Source organism: Portunus trituberculatus, chromosome 26, assembly GCF_017591435.1.
Source record: "Portunus trituberculatus isolate SZX2019 chromosome 26, ASM1759143v1, whole genome shotgun sequence".
NCBI lineage: Eukaryota > Metazoa > Arthropoda > Malacostraca > Decapoda > Portunidae > Portunus > Portunus trituberculatus.
In genome coordinates this window covers 2,794,591-2,814,215 of record NC_059280.1, presented here as the reverse complement: position 1 = coordinate 2,814,215, position 19,625 = coordinate 2,794,591, and the positions used below count along the sequence as shown (strand labels likewise).

The 19,625-nt window shown below is 41.4% G+C and overlaps 1 protein-coding gene across 4 annotated transcripts; it reads left to right on the top strand.

Moving 5' to 3' along the window:
- The first annotated feature begins 1,232 nt into the window (after positions 1 to 1,232).
- On the top strand, positions 1,233 to 17,756 carry LOC123509212 (ATP-dependent RNA helicase WM6). Of its 4 annotated transcripts, none has more exons than XM_045263411.1 (11): positions 1,279 to 1,348; positions 6,743 to 6,781; positions 7,215 to 7,447; positions 7,571 to 7,698; positions 8,263 to 8,539; positions 8,904 to 9,022; positions 11,875 to 12,006; positions 13,574 to 13,720; positions 14,992 to 15,129; positions 16,667 to 16,798; positions 17,391 to 17,756. In XM_045263411.1, exons 2-10 carry the CDS (start codon positions 6,750 to 6,752, stop codon positions 16,796 to 16,798), a joined length of 1,338 nt encoding a protein of 445 aa, XP_045119346.1. In that variant the 5' UTR covers positions 1,279 to 1,348; positions 6,743 to 6,749; the 3' UTR covers positions 17,391 to 17,756. The 4 variants fall into 4 exon arrangements, with proteins under 4 accessions (XP_045119347.1, XP_045119346.1, XP_045119344.1 ...); XM_045263409.1 differs by lacking the exon at positions 1,279 to 1,348 and adding an exon at positions 2,676 to 2,731; XM_045263412.1 differs by lacking the exon at positions 6,743 to 6,781 and having other exon boundaries at positions 1,233 to 1,348.
- The last annotated feature ends 1,869 nt before the right edge of the window (positions 17,757 to 19,625 follow it).

Below are 19,625 nucleotides of genomic sequence, written 5' to 3'. Positions count from 1 at the left end.
TCATAATGTAGAAATGGTGTTAAATCTGTCACTAGAATCTTAAAAACCCGTGTGTCACTTCAACTAGAGCCTTTAGAAAGTAGTGAAGGTTATCAAGAGTGTTCCTCCTGTTCATAATGTAGAAATGCTACTGGGACACATTTTCACCTTAAATATATGTACCATTAGACCATTTTATTGACATTACGAAGGGTGTATGGAGGGCAGAAGATTAATGGCCACAGTCTTCACTATTTCAATCCCTTCAGTACTGGGACACATTTCTACCTTGAGATTTGTGTACGATTAGACCATTTTATTGACATTAGGAAGGGTCTATGGAGGTCAGAAGATTAATGGCCACAGTCTTCACTATTTTAACCCTCCCAATAAGTTTCTGAAGCTGTGTAGACTCACCAAATAGTCAGCAAAATTAATATGAGAATGCGTTATGGTACTCAAAGGGGGCCGGGGATTAATCTGTCACTATAGCAACGTAAACACATTCTTAAAGGCCGATATGTTTTCGTCACATGCGAGAGGGAAATAAAACAACAAAACTGATTAAGAATAAGTAGAAAAAAAACAAAAGACAGTAACATATAACACGTTTTTGTATATAGAATCAAACTACAGCGGGCATAATCTCTTCAGTGCTATGACGTGTTTCCTATTCCTTGTGGTGACTATTTGGTGATTTTGTACAGCTTCAGAAACTCATGTGGGGATTAAAATAGTGAAGACTGTGGCCATTAATCTTGTGCCCTCCATACACCCTTCCTAATGTCAATATAATGGTCTAATGGTACACAAATCTTAAGGTAAAAATGTATCCCAGTACTGAAGGGGTTAAAATAGTGAAAACTGTGGCCATTAATCTTCTGCCCTCCATAGACCCTTCCTAATGTCAATAAAATGGTCTAATGGTACACAAATCTCAAGGTAAAAATGTGTCCCAGTACTGAAGGGATTAAAATAGTGAAGACTGTGGCCATTAATCATCTGCCCTCCATAGACCCATCCTAATGTTAAAAAAAATGGTCTAATGGCACACAAATCTCAAGGTAAAAATGTGTCCCAGTACTGAAGGCGTCAAACAGCCATGTTATTGATTATCGTACCTGGGAAACGTTAAACACCACTACCGTACGAAAGTTAAAATAAAACTACAACAAAACAAAAAAACACAACTCAAACAACTCAAAAACACTTTATGGAATTTTACAACACATTTTCTGCATAAAAAACCACAAATATGGCCAATATATAAGAAACTTCCATTTAAACACTCAGCGGGATGGAAAATAACTCCTATTGGCGCCATTTTGCGAGACACCTCACCGCTTCACCACTGTCTTCGCATCTTTTGGTAATTACACCTTAATTTGACCTTTCCCATTGAACTTAAGGCACTGGGATTAAAGAACAGTCACCTGGGAATAACTGTAGCCTGTTAAAAATAGGGTGGTGGTGTTAAATAGGGAGAAAATTGGATAAATAAGTGACCGGGTGTTAGTGGCTGTTTTCAAAGACCGGGTGGGTTGTGTTGGTGTCAATTTTAAGGGTGATTTATTGATTTTTGGGGTTTTTTAGGGTGATTTTAGGGTTCCCTGTGTGCTTTTAGGTATCCAGGCGTGTTTTTGTGGTATTTTGAGTGTTAGTTGTGGTGTTAATAAGGGTTACATTAAGGCCACGTTGTTCATTGCGTTCTTTGTGTTTCATTACGATTTCTCTCTCTCTCTCTCTCTCTCTCTCTCAAGGAAACTATTTGCAATTTAATTTTGGCAGGGATTGGGGTATGGGTGGAGTGTGCGTGGGTGGCATGTGGGTAGGGGGTGTTTGTGTGGGTGGAAGGAGTAGGGGGGGGAAGCCAAATTTGGGCATTGATTATAAGGAATGAGTTGTCCTTTATAAACTTGGGGCATTTTAACCTGACTTAGATAAATTTGCTGTTTCAACCAATATACCTTGTCTTATTTATTTATTTTATTTTATTTTGTATGTCTAACAAGCTTGGGGGCCTCCAGGATAGCAGAGTTTTAACCTAACTTGACTGAAACGAACTCAAACCTAACCCAACCCAACCCAAACTTAAACCTAACCTAACCTATTTTGATTTTAACCTAACTTGACTGAAACAAACTTAAACCTAACCTACCCTACCCTACCCTACCCTAACCTAACCTAACCTAACCTAACCTATTTTAGATTTAACCTAACTTGACTGAAACGAACTTAAACCTAACCTAACCTACCCTACCCTAACCCAACCCAACCCAACCCAACCCAACTTAAACCTAACCTAACTTGACTGAAATTAACTTAAACCTAACCTAACCTAACCTAGCCTGACCTAACCTAACCAAGCCTAACCCATTATTCTGATAGGGTGAAATGGGTTGGAAATGGTGGTGTGATGTGGACTGTGTGAATGTGTAGAGTGCCGTGTGGTGTGTTGGTTCAAGGTGCAATAGGATCCTTAGCTATCATGATCCTAACCTAACTTTGGAATGGAATGCAAGTTAGCTGATCTGATGTAACCTAACTTGTTTTAATGGAATGTTATCTAAGTTGGTAGTATTTATTTATCTATTTTATTCTCTCCCTCTCTGGTTGGTTTCCCTCTTAGATTAAAGAAAAAAAGAGAGAGGGAGAGAGAGAAAAAGAGAACTCTAGTACACAGTAGAGGAGTGGTCCCCAGCCTGCGGTACATGGCGGCCTTACAGGTGGTACAGGAACACTCAGCGAACGTGTAAGATTTTGAGTTTAATTCAGTCGATTCATCTCGCGGAAAAAATAAATAGATAAATGCGTAACCTCTTCAGTACTGGGATGTATTTTCACCATGAGTTTTGGGTACAATTAGATGATTTCATTGACATTAGGAAGGGTCTGTGTACGGCAGATTAACCCCTTCAGTATCTTAAAGTGTTTCCCTATTCCTTGTGGTGACTATTTGGTGATTTTGTACAGCTTCACAAACTCATGTGGGGGATTAAAATAGTGAAGTCTATGGCCATTAATCTTCTGCCCTCCATACACCTTAATGTCAGTAAAATGGTCTAATGGTACACAAATTTCAAGGTAAAAATGTGTCCTAGTACTGAAGGGGTTAAAATAGTGAAGTCTGTGGCCATTAATCTTCTGCCCTCCATACACCCTTCCTAATGTCAATAAAATGGTCTAATGGTACACAAAACTCAAGGTAAAAATGTGTCCCAGTACTGAAGGGGTTAAAATAGTGAAGAGTGTGGCCATTAATCTTCTGCCCTCCATACACCCTTCCTAATGTCAATAAAATGGTCTAATGGCACACAAATCTCAAGGTAAAAAAAAAATTAGCCCCAGTACCAAAGGGTTAATCCTCTATATTCCTTCTTGTTACCATTTAGTGATTTTCTACAGCTTCAGAAACTTGTGTAGGGGATTAAAATAGTGAAGATTCTGCCCATTAATCTTCTGACCTCTATAAACCCTTCCTAGTGTCAATAAAAGCATCTAATCACACCAAAACTCGTGGTATAAATGTGTCCCAGTACTGGAAAAATAGTTGTGAATGTGGTGAATAATTTGTGACGGGTGTGTGTGGTTCCAGTGACTCGGAGTAAGGTGTGTGTGGTGAGAAGGATGAGGAAAGCTTTGTTGATGTTGCTGTAAGACTAACAATATCCTGATTTAATGTAACCTAACCTACTTCAATGTAACTTCACCTTGTATTACCAACTAAACTCATATACGCTAACTCTGGATATACACGAGAGATGCGTTCCAAGAGGCATCGCGTGTTTCAAAATGGCGTAAAACAAACTTATAATTTTCCTAAGCAACACTAGATAACGGGGGAGCTGCGGGATGTGGGCCAAATCGCGTATTAACAAACCATTCGTGCAAATCTAACTAATAATATTTTTTTGGTCGCGTATTAACAAAATGCATAAATCAAGAGTTACCTGTATTTAGTCAGTGTTTTCAGGTGTCTGCTTTCATCCTGATTTTGGTGAGAAAACATCAATTTAGTGAGGAATCTGAAAATATCTCGGTTTTCGTCAATGTTTCACTGAGACTAACTCGTAAATTTAGTAAGAATTGCCCCTTGTCTTGTGGGGAAGACTGGGTGTGTGAGACAAGGCACCACCACCACCACCACCACCACCACCACCACCACTACCACCACCACTACTACTACTACTACTACTACTACTACTACTACTATATACTACCACCACCACCACCATCATCATCACCACCATCATCATCATCATCATCATCATTGTGCTGGTGCTGTGTTGGTGGCAGTATGTAATTATGCTTGTATGTATGTATGTTCGTGCATATACATGTATGCATTTATACACTTATGAGTATATATGTGTATGTATGTATGCATGTGAATGTATATTTGTGTATGTGTGTAGGTATGTATGTATATGTGAATGTGTGTGTGTGTGTGTGTGTGTGTGTGTGTGTGTGTGTGTGTGTGTGTGTGTATATATATATATATATATATATATATATATATATATATATATATATATATATATATATATATATATGTATATATGTATGTGTGTGTGTGTGGGGGTATGTATATGTCTGTGTATACATTTATGTATAAACATGCACACATGTACGTGTGTATGTGTATGTATATGTATGTGTATGTGTGTGTATGTATGTATATGTGTGTGTGTGTATATATATATATATATATATATATATATATATATATATATATATATATATATATATATATATATATATATATATATATATTTTGTGTGTGTGTGTGTGTGTGTGTGTATATATGTATATATGTATGTAAGTATATATATATATATGTGTGTGTGTATGAATATATGATTGTATGTATGTGTATACAGTATATATGTATTAGTGTGTGTGTGTGTGTGTGTATATATATATATATATATATATATATATATATATATATATATATGTATGTATGTATGTATGTATAGATGTGTATATGTTTTGTGTCTGTGTACGTGGGTGTATGTGTGTATATATGTATATATGTGTATGTAAGTATATATATGTATGTGTGTGTGTATGAATATATGAGTGTATGTATGTGTATACAGTATATATGTATTTGTGTGTATGTGTATGTATATATATGTATGTGTATGCATATATGTGTATAATATGTGTATGTGTGTTTATATATATGCGTATTGTGGTCATGTCAATGTATGTAAATGTTTGTTTGTATAGAGATACATAACACAGTGTCCATGTATGTGTGGGAAGGTGCAGTTGTTACTAGGGCTGGGTGGGATTTTATTTTATTTTATTTATTTATTTATTTTATTTTATTATTTTTATTTATTTATTTTTTTTTAATGCTTGTATTCCAAAATTTTTTAGTACAAATGAACAATTGGCAATTCACTCGATAGCGCTGAGTAAATATTTTAATGTTTACTTATCGCAGGTCTGTGGAAGAGCTTCACCTCAACAGACCTTGGCTTAGTCAATTATTGTTGTAAATAACATGCAATACCTAAAAAATTGTATATAAGCCAATAAAGACATCAACATCAACATCAATATGGCAGGGTGGGCTGGCCTGCTGTCAGTACCTCCACCCATGACAGTCAGTGTAATGCTAAACCATGCTGTGTGTGTTCCTCCCATTCCCCTGTCCCCCCACCACCACAGTTGTCTATTGGTCACCCAGACGGCCTTCCCCATTACGGAGCGAGCTCAGAGTTCATAGAGTGACCTTCGGGTAGGACTGAGACCACAACACACTCCACACACCGGGACAGCGAGGCCACAACCCCTCCAGTTACACCCCGTACCTATTTACTGCTGCCTCAACACACCCCACACATTAACACTCCACACACCGGGACAGCGAGGCCACAACCCCTCCAGTTACACCCCGTACCTATTTACTGCTGCCTCAACACACCCTACACATTAACACACCACAACACACTCCACACACCGGGACAGCGAGGCCACAACCCTCCAGTTACACCCCGTACCTATTTACTGCTGCCTCAACACACCCTACACATTAACACACCACAACACACTCCACACACCGGGACAGCGAGGCCACAACCCTCCAGTTACACCCCGTACCTATTTACTGCTGCCTCAACACACCCTACACATTAACACACCACAACACACTCCACACACCGGGACAGCGAGGCCACAACCCCTCCAGTTACACACCGTACCTATTTACTGCTGCCTCAACACACCCTACACATTAACACACCACAACACACTCCACACACCGGGACAGCGAGGCCACAACCCTCCAGTTACACCCCGTACCTATTTACTGCTGCCTCAACACACCCTACACATTAACACACCACAACACACTCCACACACCGGGACAGCGAGGCCACAACCCCTCCAGTTACACACCGTACCTATTTACTGCTGCCTCAACACACCCTACACATTAACACACCACAACACACTCCACACACCGGGACAGCGAGGCCACAACCCCTCCAGTTACACCCCGTACCTATTTACTGCTGCCTCAACACACCCTATACATTAAGAGCTGCACCTGAGACTTGAATCTGGGCCCTCTCAGTCAGGTTAGGTTAAATATAGGTTTAGTCTAACTTTTTTTTTATTTATTTATTGATTGATTGATTATTTTGTCATGTTTTGTTTTTAATCTCATTTTTTTTTTTTTTTTTTTTTTTTTTTTTTCCATTAATTAATTTATTTATATTTTTATTTATTTATTTATTCTCTTTTGAAGGGAGGGCATGATTGTGTCTCCCGCCGCTACGAGAATCAAGTGAGTAATGCACAGTGACCCCACCCCACCCCACCCCACCAGGGCAGCTTAGGGCACTGTAGCTCAATGGATCTTCATCATCATCATCATCATCATTATTGTCATTTGTATTATTATTATTATTATTATTATTATTGTTATTATTATTATTGTTATTATTATTATTGTTATTATTATTGTTGTTATTTTGTTATTTTTATTTTGTGTAGGAAAGTTAATATTACTATTTTATTTTCTCTCTCTCTCTCTCTCTCTCTCTCTCTCTCTCTCTCTCTCTCTCTCTCTCTCTCTCTCTCTCTCTCTCTCTCTCTCATCCTTTCCCTTCTCTTCTCTTCCTCTCTTTCCTCCTCCCTCCCTCCCTCCCTCCCTCCCTCCAGCACACTAAACCCTGTCTCCCCCCCCCTCCCACACTAACCCCCGTCTCCCCCCACAGCAAACACCCTGAACTAGACAACATGGCCGACCCAGAGCCAGAACTTCTCGACTACGAAGAGGATGAGGAGGCGGTGGACGGGGGTGTGGCAGAGACCCAGGAGGCAGCCCCCCCTAAGAAGGATGTGAAGGGAACATATGTGTCTATCCATTCCTCAGGATTCAGAGATTTCCTTCTCAAGCCGGAGATTTTAAGGGCCATTGTCGATTGTGGCTTTGAACATCCGTCAGAAGGTGAGGGGTGTTTGGGGTGTTTTGGGGTTGTTTGGATGTGTTTTGGGGTTGTTTGGGGTTGTTTGGATGTGTTTGGGGTGTTACCTTACCTTACCTAACCTAACCTAACCTTACTCTCTCCAGTGCAACACGAATGCATCCCACAAGCAGTGTTGGGGATGGACATTCTGGGCCAGGCTAAGTCCGGCATGGGCAAGACGGCTGTGTTTGTCCTGGCAACACTGCAGCAGATTGACCCTGTGGATGGCCAGGTGAGGCTGTTGTTGTTTGTGTTTGTGTTGGAGGTGAATGAATAAGATAAGTTTGTTAGTGTTACAGGTTAGTGAAAGGAAATAGGTGAGTTTTGAGTGTTAGTGTTTGAATAGGTGAGTGAATAAGATGAGTTTGTGTTAGTGTTGGAATTGCAGGTGTGAAAATAAATAAGTAAATTGATAAAATGAAGAATAGATGATTTAGTAATAAGAGTGACGTGTCTGGTAGGAGTGAGAAAAAAAATAGATAAACAGAGAGAGAGAGAGAGAGAGGAGGAGGAACTAGATGTCATGAAAGAAAAAAAAATAAGATTAACACAGAAAAAATGATAAGAATTGGGAGAGAGAGAGAGAGAGAGAGAGAGAGAGAGAGAACCAGACCTCATAAAAAAAAAAAAAAAAATGAGAGAAAATAATGATAAAAATATATAGAGAGAGAAAAGGAAAAAGACCCCAAAAAAAAAAAAAATAAAAATCCAAACCGAGACACAGAAACACACACCAATAAACAAACAAACAGACAGACAGACAGACACCCCTAACCTAACCTCTCCCCTCCCGCAGGTGTCGGTGTTGGTGATGTGCCACACCCGCGAGTTGGCGTACCAGATCGCGAAGGAGTATGAACGTTTTAGCAAGTACATGCCGACGGTGAAGGTGGGAGTGTTCTTCGGGGGGATGAACATACAGAAGGACGAGGACACCCTTAAGAACAACTGCCCTCATATCGTGGTGGGGACGCCGGGGAGGGTGCTGGCTCTGGTGCGCAACAAGAAGCTCAGTCTGCGCCACCTGAAGCATTTCGTGCTGGACGAGTGCGACAAAATGCTCGAACAACTGGGTGCGTGTGTGTGTGTGTGTGTGTGTGTGTGTGTGAGAGAGAGAGAGAGAGAGAGAGAGGGGCGAGTGTGAGAGAGAGTAATGAGGTGATGAGAAAGATTGTGTGAATGGATGACTGGATGACAGACAAGGAGAACTACCAGGAAGAGAGAGAGAGAGAGAATGTGGGTTTTTTTGGGGTGTGTGTGTGAGAGAGAGAGAGAGAGATTTAGGTTAGGTTAGAGAGAGAGAATGTGTGTTTTTGGGGTTAAATTGGGTTTTTGTGTGTGTATGTATGCATGTGTGACAGAGAGAGAGAGAGAGAGAGAGAACAATATCACACACACACACACACTAACCTAACGTAATTTTCTCTCGCCCAACAGACATGAGGAGGGATGTGCAAGAGATTTTCCGCAACACACCACACGAGAAACAAGTTATGATGTTTTCAGCCACACTCAGCAAGGACATTCGCCCCGTCTGCAAGAAATTCATGCAAGATGTAATTAAAACGCCTTTATCCTGTTGTATCCTCGACTGGCGGTGTTGTGTGGTGCGGCGGTGGTGTGGTAGCCGCCCCTACGCACACTGGCTGCTCTTGTGCTCGCCAGATTTACCGCACGGATGGAATGGTTGTCGTTGTCGTTGTTATCTACGATGTTCTTATTTGTTGTCTCTTCTCGCTCATTTCCTGGTGGTTCTCCTTGTCAGTCAGTCAGTCAGTCATCCAGTCACCCGTTCACCCAGTCATACAGTCATTTCTCCAGTCATCCAGTCAGTCACCTCATTATTCCTTATTTCACTCCTTCATACAGTCATACCTTCAGTCATTGTCAGTCATCCAGTCACACACATTCAGTCAGTCAGTCAGTCGTCCATCCCTCCAGTCAGTCTATCAGTCAGTTGGTCAGCCAGTCAGTCAGTCAATCGCTCAGTCAGTCAGTTGGTCAGTCATCCACAAAACGTCAAGACAAAACGAAGGAAAAGAAAATCAGAAAATGTCAAAAAAAAAATCAAATATCCTACACGAAACCAATCCTACCGACATCCTACCATCCTTACACATCCTTACCCACCTCCTACCCTCCCCACACACCCCCGCACCCCATCCTGACCCATCCTGAGCCATCCCCTGCCTGGCAAGTGGCAAAAATGCAACCCACAATCCCACACAAACCTCCACCAAACTTACCCTATCCTGACGTATCCTAACTGCGTCCTACCACATCCTACTGGTGCGGCGGCAGCAAGAGGACACCGAGGAAGGATCTGAGGAGGATCTGAGAGCGCCCCGAGCCTTCAGGAACCCCCAAGGACGCAAGAGAAGGTGTTTTTGGGGGGTCGTGTTTACATCTCGGAAAATTGAAGCAGGGGTCGTGTCTCCCTCCTCCCCCATGGTCCTCTGTGGGTCCTTTTTGGGGGCTGAGGACTCCTGCTACTGCTGCTACTACTGCTGGTGCTGCTGCTACTGCTACCACCAGCATCACCACCACTGCCACTACTACTACTACTGTTATTGTGGTGTTGATCGTTCATTGTATTAGATTGATTAGTTTTTTTTATTTTATTTTATTTTTGTTTGGTTTCTTTCTGTTCTTCTTCTTCTTCTTCTTCTTCTTCTTCTTCTATTTTTTTCTTTTTCTTCAATTTTTCTTTTCTTTTTTCTCTCTCTCTCTCTCTCTCTCTCTCTCTCTCTCTCTCTCTCTCTCTCTCTCTCTCTCTCTCTCTCTCTCTCTCTCTCTCTCTCTCTCTCTCTGTTCACAAATTAATTTATCGTAACTATTTTTCTTGTAATTTTTTTAGACTAACTCAAGATTAATAATAGTGAATTATTATTATTATTATTATTATTATTATTATTATTAATGGTATTTAAGACTGTAGTTTTTAATGATGATAATTGGTTAGGTAAGGTTAGGTTAATGATGTTTTGGCTTCATTAAGTCTTTTCTTCTTCTTCTTCTTCTTCTTCTTCTTCTTCTTCTTCTTTGCCTTTTTTCCTATTTTTCCTCCTCCTCCTCCTCCTCCTCTTTCTTCTTCTTCTTCTTCTTCTTCTTCTTCTTCTTCTTCTTCTTCTTCTTCTTCTTCTTCTTCTTCTTCTTCCTTATTTTATCTAAATTCTTCTTCTTTATCCTTCTTGTTCTTCTTTCTCCTTCTTGTTCTTCTCTCTCTCTCTCTCTCTCTCTCTCTCTCTCTCTCTCTCTCTCTCTCTCTCTCTCTCTCTCTCTCTCTCTCTCTCTCTCTCTCTCTCTCTCATCCTTCCAGTATAATTTTAAGCATTTTTGTCGATATTCCTCATTCCAGCCCCTTCCAGACCCCCGTTACTTATTCCAGCCCCTTCCCAGACCCCTCTTCCTCTCTTTCTACTCTAATTTAGCCCCTCCAGACCCTTCTTTCAGTCTTTCACATCTTAGTCAGACCTTTTAGACCCTTTTCCTGTTGTTTTTGTCTTAATTTAGCCCTTTTAGACCCGTTCCTCATTTTTAGACCCTTTTCCTGTTGTTTGTCTTAATTTAGCCCCTTCAGACCCGTTCCTCATTTTTTAGACTGTTTTCCTGTTGTTTGTCGTAATTTAGCCCCTTCAGACCTGTTCCTCATTTTTTAGACCCTTTTCCTGTTTTCTTTGTCTTAATTTAGCCCCTTCAGACTTCCTTATCTCATTTTTCAGATCTTTTCCAGTCTCAGCTTGATTTAGCCCCCTCCAGACCTTTTTCAGGTCTTTTGTCTCTTAATTTAGCCCTTTAAACCTTTTTTATCGTATTTTTCAGACCTTTTCCAGGCTCTCAACTCTAACTTAGCCCCTTTCCACACCTTCAGACCTTTTCCAGGCTTTCAACTCTAATTTAGCCCCTTCAGACCTTTTTTTATAATTTTTCAGACCTTTTTACAAGTCGTTGAGCCATTTTCCACGTCTTTATATCTTGTTCCAGACCCTTTTGATTCTAGCCCCTTCCAGATCCCAAAACCATTTATTTGTCAGCCCTACACCATCATCAGACCCTTTCCAGCAAGTGTTCTTTCTATTCTAGCCCCTCACAGCCTGATTTTCCATTTTTTTTCCATTCCTACATCTCCCAGCCCCTTTTCCAGCACTTTCCAGCCCTTCCTATCCTCATTTTCATTGCTACATCATTTCCTAGCCCCTCCCAGCCCTGCCCAGCCTGATTTTACATTTTCTTTCATTCCTACACCATCTCCCAGCCCCTTTCCAGCCTGGTTTCCATTTTTTTTTTTTTTTTCCATTCCTGCATCATTTTCCAGCCCTCCCAACCTCATTTTCTATTTCTTTCACCCCTTCACCATTTCCCAGCCCCTCCCAGCCAGGTGTGTGCAGTGTGTGTGTGTCTGTTTCAGCCCATGGAGGTGTATGTGGATGACGAGGCAAAGCTGACCCTGCACGGCCTCCAGCAACACTACGTCAAGATCAAGGAGAATGAGAAGAACAAGAAGCTGTTTGAACTCCTCGATGCTTTGGAGTTTAACCAGGTGTGTTTGTGGGGGGTTTTTGGAGTGTTTAGGGGTGGTTATGGTGTGTTTTGTGTGTGTTTTAGGGGTGTTAAGGGGTGTTTTGGTAGTGTTGAGGATTGTTTTTGGGGTGTTTGTGTTATTTTAGGGTGTTTTGGGGATATTGGAATGTTTAGGGGTGTTTTGGGGGATATTTTGGTGTTTTGAGGGTGTTTAGGGCTGTTGTGTGTGTTTTGGGGTGTTTACCCTTTCCGGGTGCAAATAGGTTTTTGGGTCATGTCTGTGAGACGCAAATTCGGCCGAAAAATCAAGGTTTGCAAAAATGGGAAAAAAAATCAATATTCTCATGCATAATAGTGTTATGCATCTACTGTTAAAAATTTATGTCTCTACTCACCCTGGAAAGTGGTGCAATAATGATAGGAAGTTTGCTTTCTGGTGTTACGTTGTGCGCTGTTGAGTTTTGCCATTGTAGTGGGTGGTTATTTTCCGCCACAACTTGTGCAGGTGTTCTCACTAAATTACACAGAATTTTCCGCCTGATTTGAACTGCAGTTGCTCAGAACTGTTCCAGAATGTGTTTGGGTAATTATTTTTCACACCTGTGCATACATTATGCCCACACAAATAATATGAAATACGTTTTCAGAGTGTTTTCTTGATGTACGTACTATCATGAGCGAGGATACGCATGCCCATACATGGTAATATATGAAATACGCAATATACTACCAATAAACGAATAATATCTGGCATATCTGCTCTCTAACAACAAGATTTGATCATTACTCTTGTTATTTCTGTAAATAAATGCACAAATAGCCTCTAGCGACGTCATAAAATAATAATAATTGTGAAAAAAGGGGCATCTGATACCCTACTGTGCTGTGTGGATGCCATTGTGACTATATTTTTCTTACCACGCAACTGATGGCGCGTCCCATGAGTCGAGGGAGGATGGGAGAATGTCATCTGGCAACTAGCAGCAGCCAGGAGGCGCGCAGTTTAATTCTGTGACTCGTCAAATGTGGGACCACAATCGTGGACAGGAGGCATTTCCCTCAAAGCCACGATCGTGGTCCGGAGCACTGAAAGAGTTAAGAGGGTGTTTTTGGGGTGTTTGTGGGTATTTTGGGCAGTTATAGTGTGTTTTGGGGGGGTGTTTAGAGAGTGTTTGGGTGTTAAGGGCTGTTTTGTGTGTTTTATGGTGTTTTGGGGATATTTGGGAGTATTTCGGGGTGTTTAGGATGGTAAGGTGTGTTTTAGTGTGTTTCGGGGTGTTAAGGCCTGTTTTTTGCGGTATTTAAGAGTGTTTGGGGATGGTGAGGGTGTTTATGGTGTGTTTTGGGGGTGTTTAAGTGTTTGAGAGTGGTAAGGTGTGTTTTGGGGTGTTCTGTCTGTTTGAGGATGTTTTGTGTGTTTTTTGAAGACGTTTTTGTGTTTCATTTTGTATTTCGGGGTGTTTGATGTGTGTTTTGGGATGTTTGTGTTCCCTGTCACCCAAACACACATCCCCTCACCACAACACAATTTAAACCCCCCCTTCCTCCCCCCACACACCCAGTAACCCCCTCGCCCTTCTGTCCAGGTGGTGATCTTTGTGAAGTCAGTGCAGCGGTGTGTGGCGCTGGCAACACTGCTGGTCGACATGAACTTCCCAGCCATCGCCATTCACCGCGCCATGCAACAGGAGGAGCGTCTCAGCCGGTACCAGCAGTTCAAGGACTTCCAGAAGGTAATGGGGCTGTTTGAGGCTATAATGCAGAGAAAGGGGCTACTTGTGGGATATTTTGGGAACAAGAGGGGTTTTTGGTGTTTTAAGGGGCTGTTTAGGGCTATTTGTATGATTTGGGGGTGCTGTTTGAGGTGTTTTGGCATCAAGAGGGTGTTTTTGGTGTTTTAAGGGGCTGTTTAGGGCTATTTTGTATGATTTTGGGGCTATTTGGGGTGTTTTGCCATCAAGAGGGTGTTTTATGTTTTAAGGGGTTATTTAGGGCTATTTTGGGGCTGTTTGAGCTTATTTGGGGTGTTTTGGTGTTTTAAGAGGCTGTTTAGAGTTATTTTGTATGATTTTGGGGCTGTTTGAGATTTATTTGGAGTGTTTTGGTATAGAGAGGGTGTTTTTTATGTTTTAAGGAGTTGTTTAGAGCTATTTTGTATTAATTTGGGGTGTTTTGGTGTTTTAAGGGGCTGTTTAGAGTTATTTTGTATGATTTTGGGGCTGTTTGAGATTTATTTGGGGTATTTTGGTGTTTTAAGGAGTTGTTTAGGGCTATTTTGTATATCTGGGGCTATTTGAGCTTATTTGGGGTGTTTTGGTGTTTTAAGAGGCTGTTTAGGATTATTTTGTATTATTTTGGGGCGGTTTGAGGTTTATTTGGGATGTTTTTGGTATTTTAAGAGTTGTTTAGGGCTATTTTGTATGATTTTGGGACTGTTTGAGGTTAATTTGGGGTGTTTTGGTGTTTTAAAGAGCTATTTTGTATTATTTGGGATATTTTGGCATCAAGAGGGTGTTTTTGGTGTTTTAAGGGACTGTTTGGGGTGTTTAGTGTTTCTAGGGGATGTTGAGCTAATTTGGGGTGTTTGGGGATATTTTTACATAGGGATGTTTTAGTATTTGAAGGGCCTGTTTGGGGCTATTTGAGGAGTGTTTTGGGTGTTTGAAGAAGCACTGAGACACCAACACACTCTAATACACATGTAAACACACCCAAAACAAGGAGAGAGAGAGAGAGAGAGAGAGAGAGCAGGCAATGAACACTATATTAAAGACAGAGAGAGAATGTCAAAATAAAGAAAGAAAGGAGAGATAGAGACAGAGTGTGTTGAAAGAGAGAGAGAGAGAGAGAGAGCAGGCAATGAACACTCTATACTAAAGACAGAGAGAGAATGTCAAAGTAAAGAAAGAAAGAGGAGAAAGAGAGACAGAGATAGGGTGTTTTGAAAGAGAGAGAGAGCGCAGACAATGAACACACTATACTAAAACACACACACACTCAACAGCGCATCTTGGTGGCAACGAACCTGTTTGGCCGAGGAATGGACATTGAGAGGGTGAACATTGTCTTCAACTACGACATGCCTGAGGACAGTGACACCTACCTGCATCGCGTGGCCCGGGCTGGACGCTTCGGTACCAAGGTGAGAGGGAGAGAGAGAGAGGGGGAAGGAAGGAGTTGAAAGAGAGAAAGAGGGAAAAAAAGATAAATTGTAAGTTTTGAAAGATAGGACTGAAGAGACGGAGTGAGTGTTTAGAGAGAGAGAGAGAGAGAGAGAAGAAAAGGTGTAAGTTTTGAAAGATAGGACTGAAAGAGACATGGGAGTGAGTGTTGAGAGAGAGAGAGAGAGAGAGTTGAAAGGGAAAAAAAAAAAGAAGAATGAGTTTTGAAAGATGGAAAGACAGAAAGAGAGACAGGGAGTGAGTGTTTGAGTGAGAGAGAGAGAGAGTATTGAAAGATAGAAAGGAAACTGAAATAGAAAAAGTGAGAGATAGAGGAAGGTAAATGTTGAAAGAAAGAGAGAGAGGGGAAGGAAAAAGAGAGACAGATGGGTGTGAGAGAGAGAGAGAGAGAGAGAGAATATGTAAAGTTAGAGATATTTGTTTTGTTTGTGTAAGATAGAGAAGTATGATTACCTTACATTTTATTTTATTTATTTATTTTTATTTTATCTCCTCCTTTCTCTTTCCTGTCTCTCCTCTTCTCTTCTTTTCTATTCTATTCTCACCCAACCCAGCCCTCCTCCTCCTCCTCCTCCTCCTCCTCCTCCTCCTCCTCCTCCTCCTCCTCTCCCTCCTCCTCCACTAGTAAACTGTCAAACTTCGCTAATAACTCCCTCACTCCTCATCCCCTCCCTCTCCCTGATGCCTCAACCCATCCCCCTCCTGCCCCTTCAGACTGTCCCTTCCCCGTCCCTGGCACCCTCAATAACCCCTCAGTTCCTCCTTCCTCTCCCTGACACCCTTAAATCTCCCCACCCCCCTGACCTCTAATGATTCTGACCCCTCTTTGACCTTCCTTGACCCCAAAGTGACCCTTCAAACTGTCCCCTTTCTTTCCTGACCTCTATTTGATCTTTGACCTTCCCTGACTCCTCAAACTGTCCTCATCCTTTCCTGTAATCTCTCTTTGACCTTTCCTGACACCAAAGTGATCCCTCAAACTGTCCCCCTCCTTTCCTTCCTGACCTTCCCTGACACCAAACTGACCCCTCCAACTGTCCCTCTCCTGTCTATTTGATCTTCTTTGACCCTTTCTGAATCCAAAGTGACCCTCTCCTTTCCTGACCTTTGACTGTGATCCCTCAAACTGTCCTTCTCTCCCTCGTTGACCCCAAAATGACCCCTCAAACTGTCCCTCTCCTTTCCTGACCTCTCTTTGACCCTCTGTGACCCCTCAAACTGTTCTTCTCTCCCTCTCTGACCCCAAAATGACCCCTCAAACTGTCACTCTCTCACTTTGACCCCTCCCTGAATGTCTCTCCCTTTCGTGACCCCTTCTTCCCCTCCCTCCCCCCTCTGTGACTTTCTAACCCCAAGATAATCCTCCAACTCTCTCTTCCCTTCTGACCACTCCCTCCCCTGTGTGACCCCTAATGATGCCCCCTCCCTCCCCTGTGTGATCCCTAATGATACCTCCTCCCTTCTATGACCCTTATTAACGCCCCCTCCTCCCCACAGGGCCTGGCGGTGACCTTCGTGAGCGAGGAGAGCGACGCCAAGACACTGAACGAGGTGCAGGAACGCTTCGACGTCAACATTACTGAGCTGCCCGACGAGATCGACCTCTCGTCCTACATTGAGGGACGCTAGGTCAGTCTGTGAGAGAGAGAGAGACTGTATGTGAGATAGAGATACGGGGGAGGGAGAGTAGTGGAGAGAGAGAGAGAGAGGGTGGGATGTGTGTGTGAGTGAGGAAAATTTATCTCTCTCTTTGTACATTGTCAGAGAGAGAAAGTGAGAGATACGGGGGAGAGAGAGAGAGAGAGGGGGGACGTGTGTGTGTGAGGAAAATTGATCTCTCTGTCCATTGAGTGTCAGAGAGAGAGAGATAGATGAGATGGGGATTGAATGCCGAAGGGAAGAGAGAGAGAGAGGTGTTTCTGGATGTGGGAAAGAGAGGAGAGGGGGAGAAATTTGTGTGTGGAGAGAAAAGAGAAAGAAATATTGCTAGAGAGAGAGAGAAGGTAGTTTGTGTGTGTGTGGCTGTGTAGTGGACAGGGAGAGGGAGAAAATGACTGTTTGAAAGAGAGAAAAAGGGAGAAAAAAAATTACAGACAAATATATAAAGAGAGAGAGAGAGAGAGAGAATCACAACACAAATACAATATCTTATAACAATGACAACAACAAACAAACATCTTTTCCAGCATTTTCTGACAATTCTCGTTTTCTCTTTCCGCAGTGGACCAGCGCGTACATGTGTGAGCGTGTGTGCGTGTGTGTGCGTCTGTAGCCTTGGCCTGTAGTGTGTACGTATGAAACACCCCAAACAATAACGTACATTATTATTATTATTATTATCATCAAAAACTTAAATTATTCTGCTTTGACAATTTCTTTTACTTTCAAAATCTTAAAAGGCATCATTATTTTTTTCATTATTATTATTATTGTAGTGTTGTGAAGAGCGACCTAGTGTTTCTTGAGTGTTGTGTCCTGCAGAGTGTGCCAGGAAGGGAGGGCTGAGTTCGTGTCTCTCGGCAGTAATTTAAGTACGTCTGTATTGCAAAGTTTTGGAAGAAAGATTTTTTTTTAAGTTTTATCAAAAGCGATGTTTTATTTTTGTGTTTCCTGCTGGAGTGGAAGTGTGCTGTGTTGTTATTATTTTATCCCGTTCAGTAATTATTCATTTATGTATTTATTATTATTTCCATTTTCTTCAATCACTTTTTTTTTTTTTAGTCAATTAAGTTTAGTTCTCATCTATTTTTCTTATTCAGTTAACTTTTGATCAATTTTTATCTGATTTTATGATATGTTTTACCTTTACAATTTCCTACGATGATCTCGGTTGAATGCTTCCTTCCAGTGGCCAGAGTGAGTACCTGTTATTTTATTCATTCAAGTTTTGTTTTTAATCTATTTATTTATCCTGCACAATTTCCTACGATGATCTCGGTTGAACGATTCCTTCCATTGGCCAGAAGAGTGAGTAGCTATTAATCTTAATCTTGACCTTAGCACCACCACAACACCCAAAATAAATAAATAAAATAGATTATGTACTAGTATTAAAGAATGTGTCCGTATGTATGTATGTCTGTATGTGTGTGTGTCATGTCGGGTCAACTATTACAGCTGACCTTAATATGTGGACGATTTCTGCACAAGTACAACAATTTGACCTTTTCTGACCCAGTAGACGACCCCTCCCCTCCATACCCAGGCCTGACCTTTAGCTCCCCCTCCCCCCTCCCCCGTCTCTTCCTGATGTAGTTTTCAATATAATAAAATAAGTAAGGCTGTATTTGGCTTCTCTCTTGCCACTTCAGTAAGATAAGGAGAAGATTACCTGGTGTGTGCTGTGGTGGTGGTGGTAGTAGTAGTAGTAATAGTAGTAGTAGTAGTAGTAGTAGTGGTGGTCTCATTGTGAAGGGGTGGTGGTGGTGGTCTCATTGTGAAGGGGCAGAGGTGGTGGTGGTGGTGTGGTAGTAGTAGTAGTAGTAGTAGATCAGAGAAGAAAAGGAGAAACAAGAGGAGGAGGAGGAAGAGAACAAGAGGAATGAAGCAGGGAGAGAAAAAGAAGCCATGTGGAAGAAGAGGAAGAGAAGAGAACAACAGAAAGAGGAGGAGAGGAGGGAAGACAGGAAGACAACAGAAGCAAAAAGAGGAAGCAGGAGCAGGAAGGAGGAAGAGAACAAGAAGAGGAGGAGGAGGAGGAATGGTTTGGTAAGGTGAACAAAACAACCAGTAATATTTTTTTCTTGGTTCAAATATCAAACTTTATCTTGAATTATTAACCTCTTCAATACCAAGACACATTTCCCATTCATTCTGCTTATAATCTGGTGACATACAGATTCAGAAACTCTCATGTAGGGATTAAAATGGTGAAAACTGTGGCCATTAACATTAAGAGGAATGATAAATGATTAGATAAAATCTAAAGAAAGTAATGTTTTATGTACAGATAGTAAAATTTCAAGACGACTAGAGGTATCAAAATATTATGACACAAAAGACCACATTACCTGAACACTTTTAAGCTCCTCTGCACCGCCTGGGTTCCGACAGCAGGCAATGACGGTGGTACCTTAAAGAGTCACTCGTTATTATGGGTTACTTTTGAGGTGTGTTATAATCTCAAAGGAGAGTTGTTGATGTAATGTGCTTTGATTGTGACTTCCGTGTTGTTGTGTGTGTGTGTGGTGGTGGTGGTGGTGGTGGAGGAGGAGGAGGAGGAGGAAGAGGGAGACAAAAAAAAAAAAAAAAAAATAGGGAAAAGGAGAAAAGGAATTAAAAGAAAAGGACAGGAGGAAGATAAAAGAGATAGGGAAAAGGAGAAAAGGACAGGAGAAAGTGAAAAAGGATAGGAAAGAGAAAAAGAATTAAGAGAGAAGGATAAGAGGAAGAGAAAAGAAATAGGGAAGAAGAGAAAAAGAAAAAAAAAGGAGGAATAGGAAGAGAAGAGAAATGA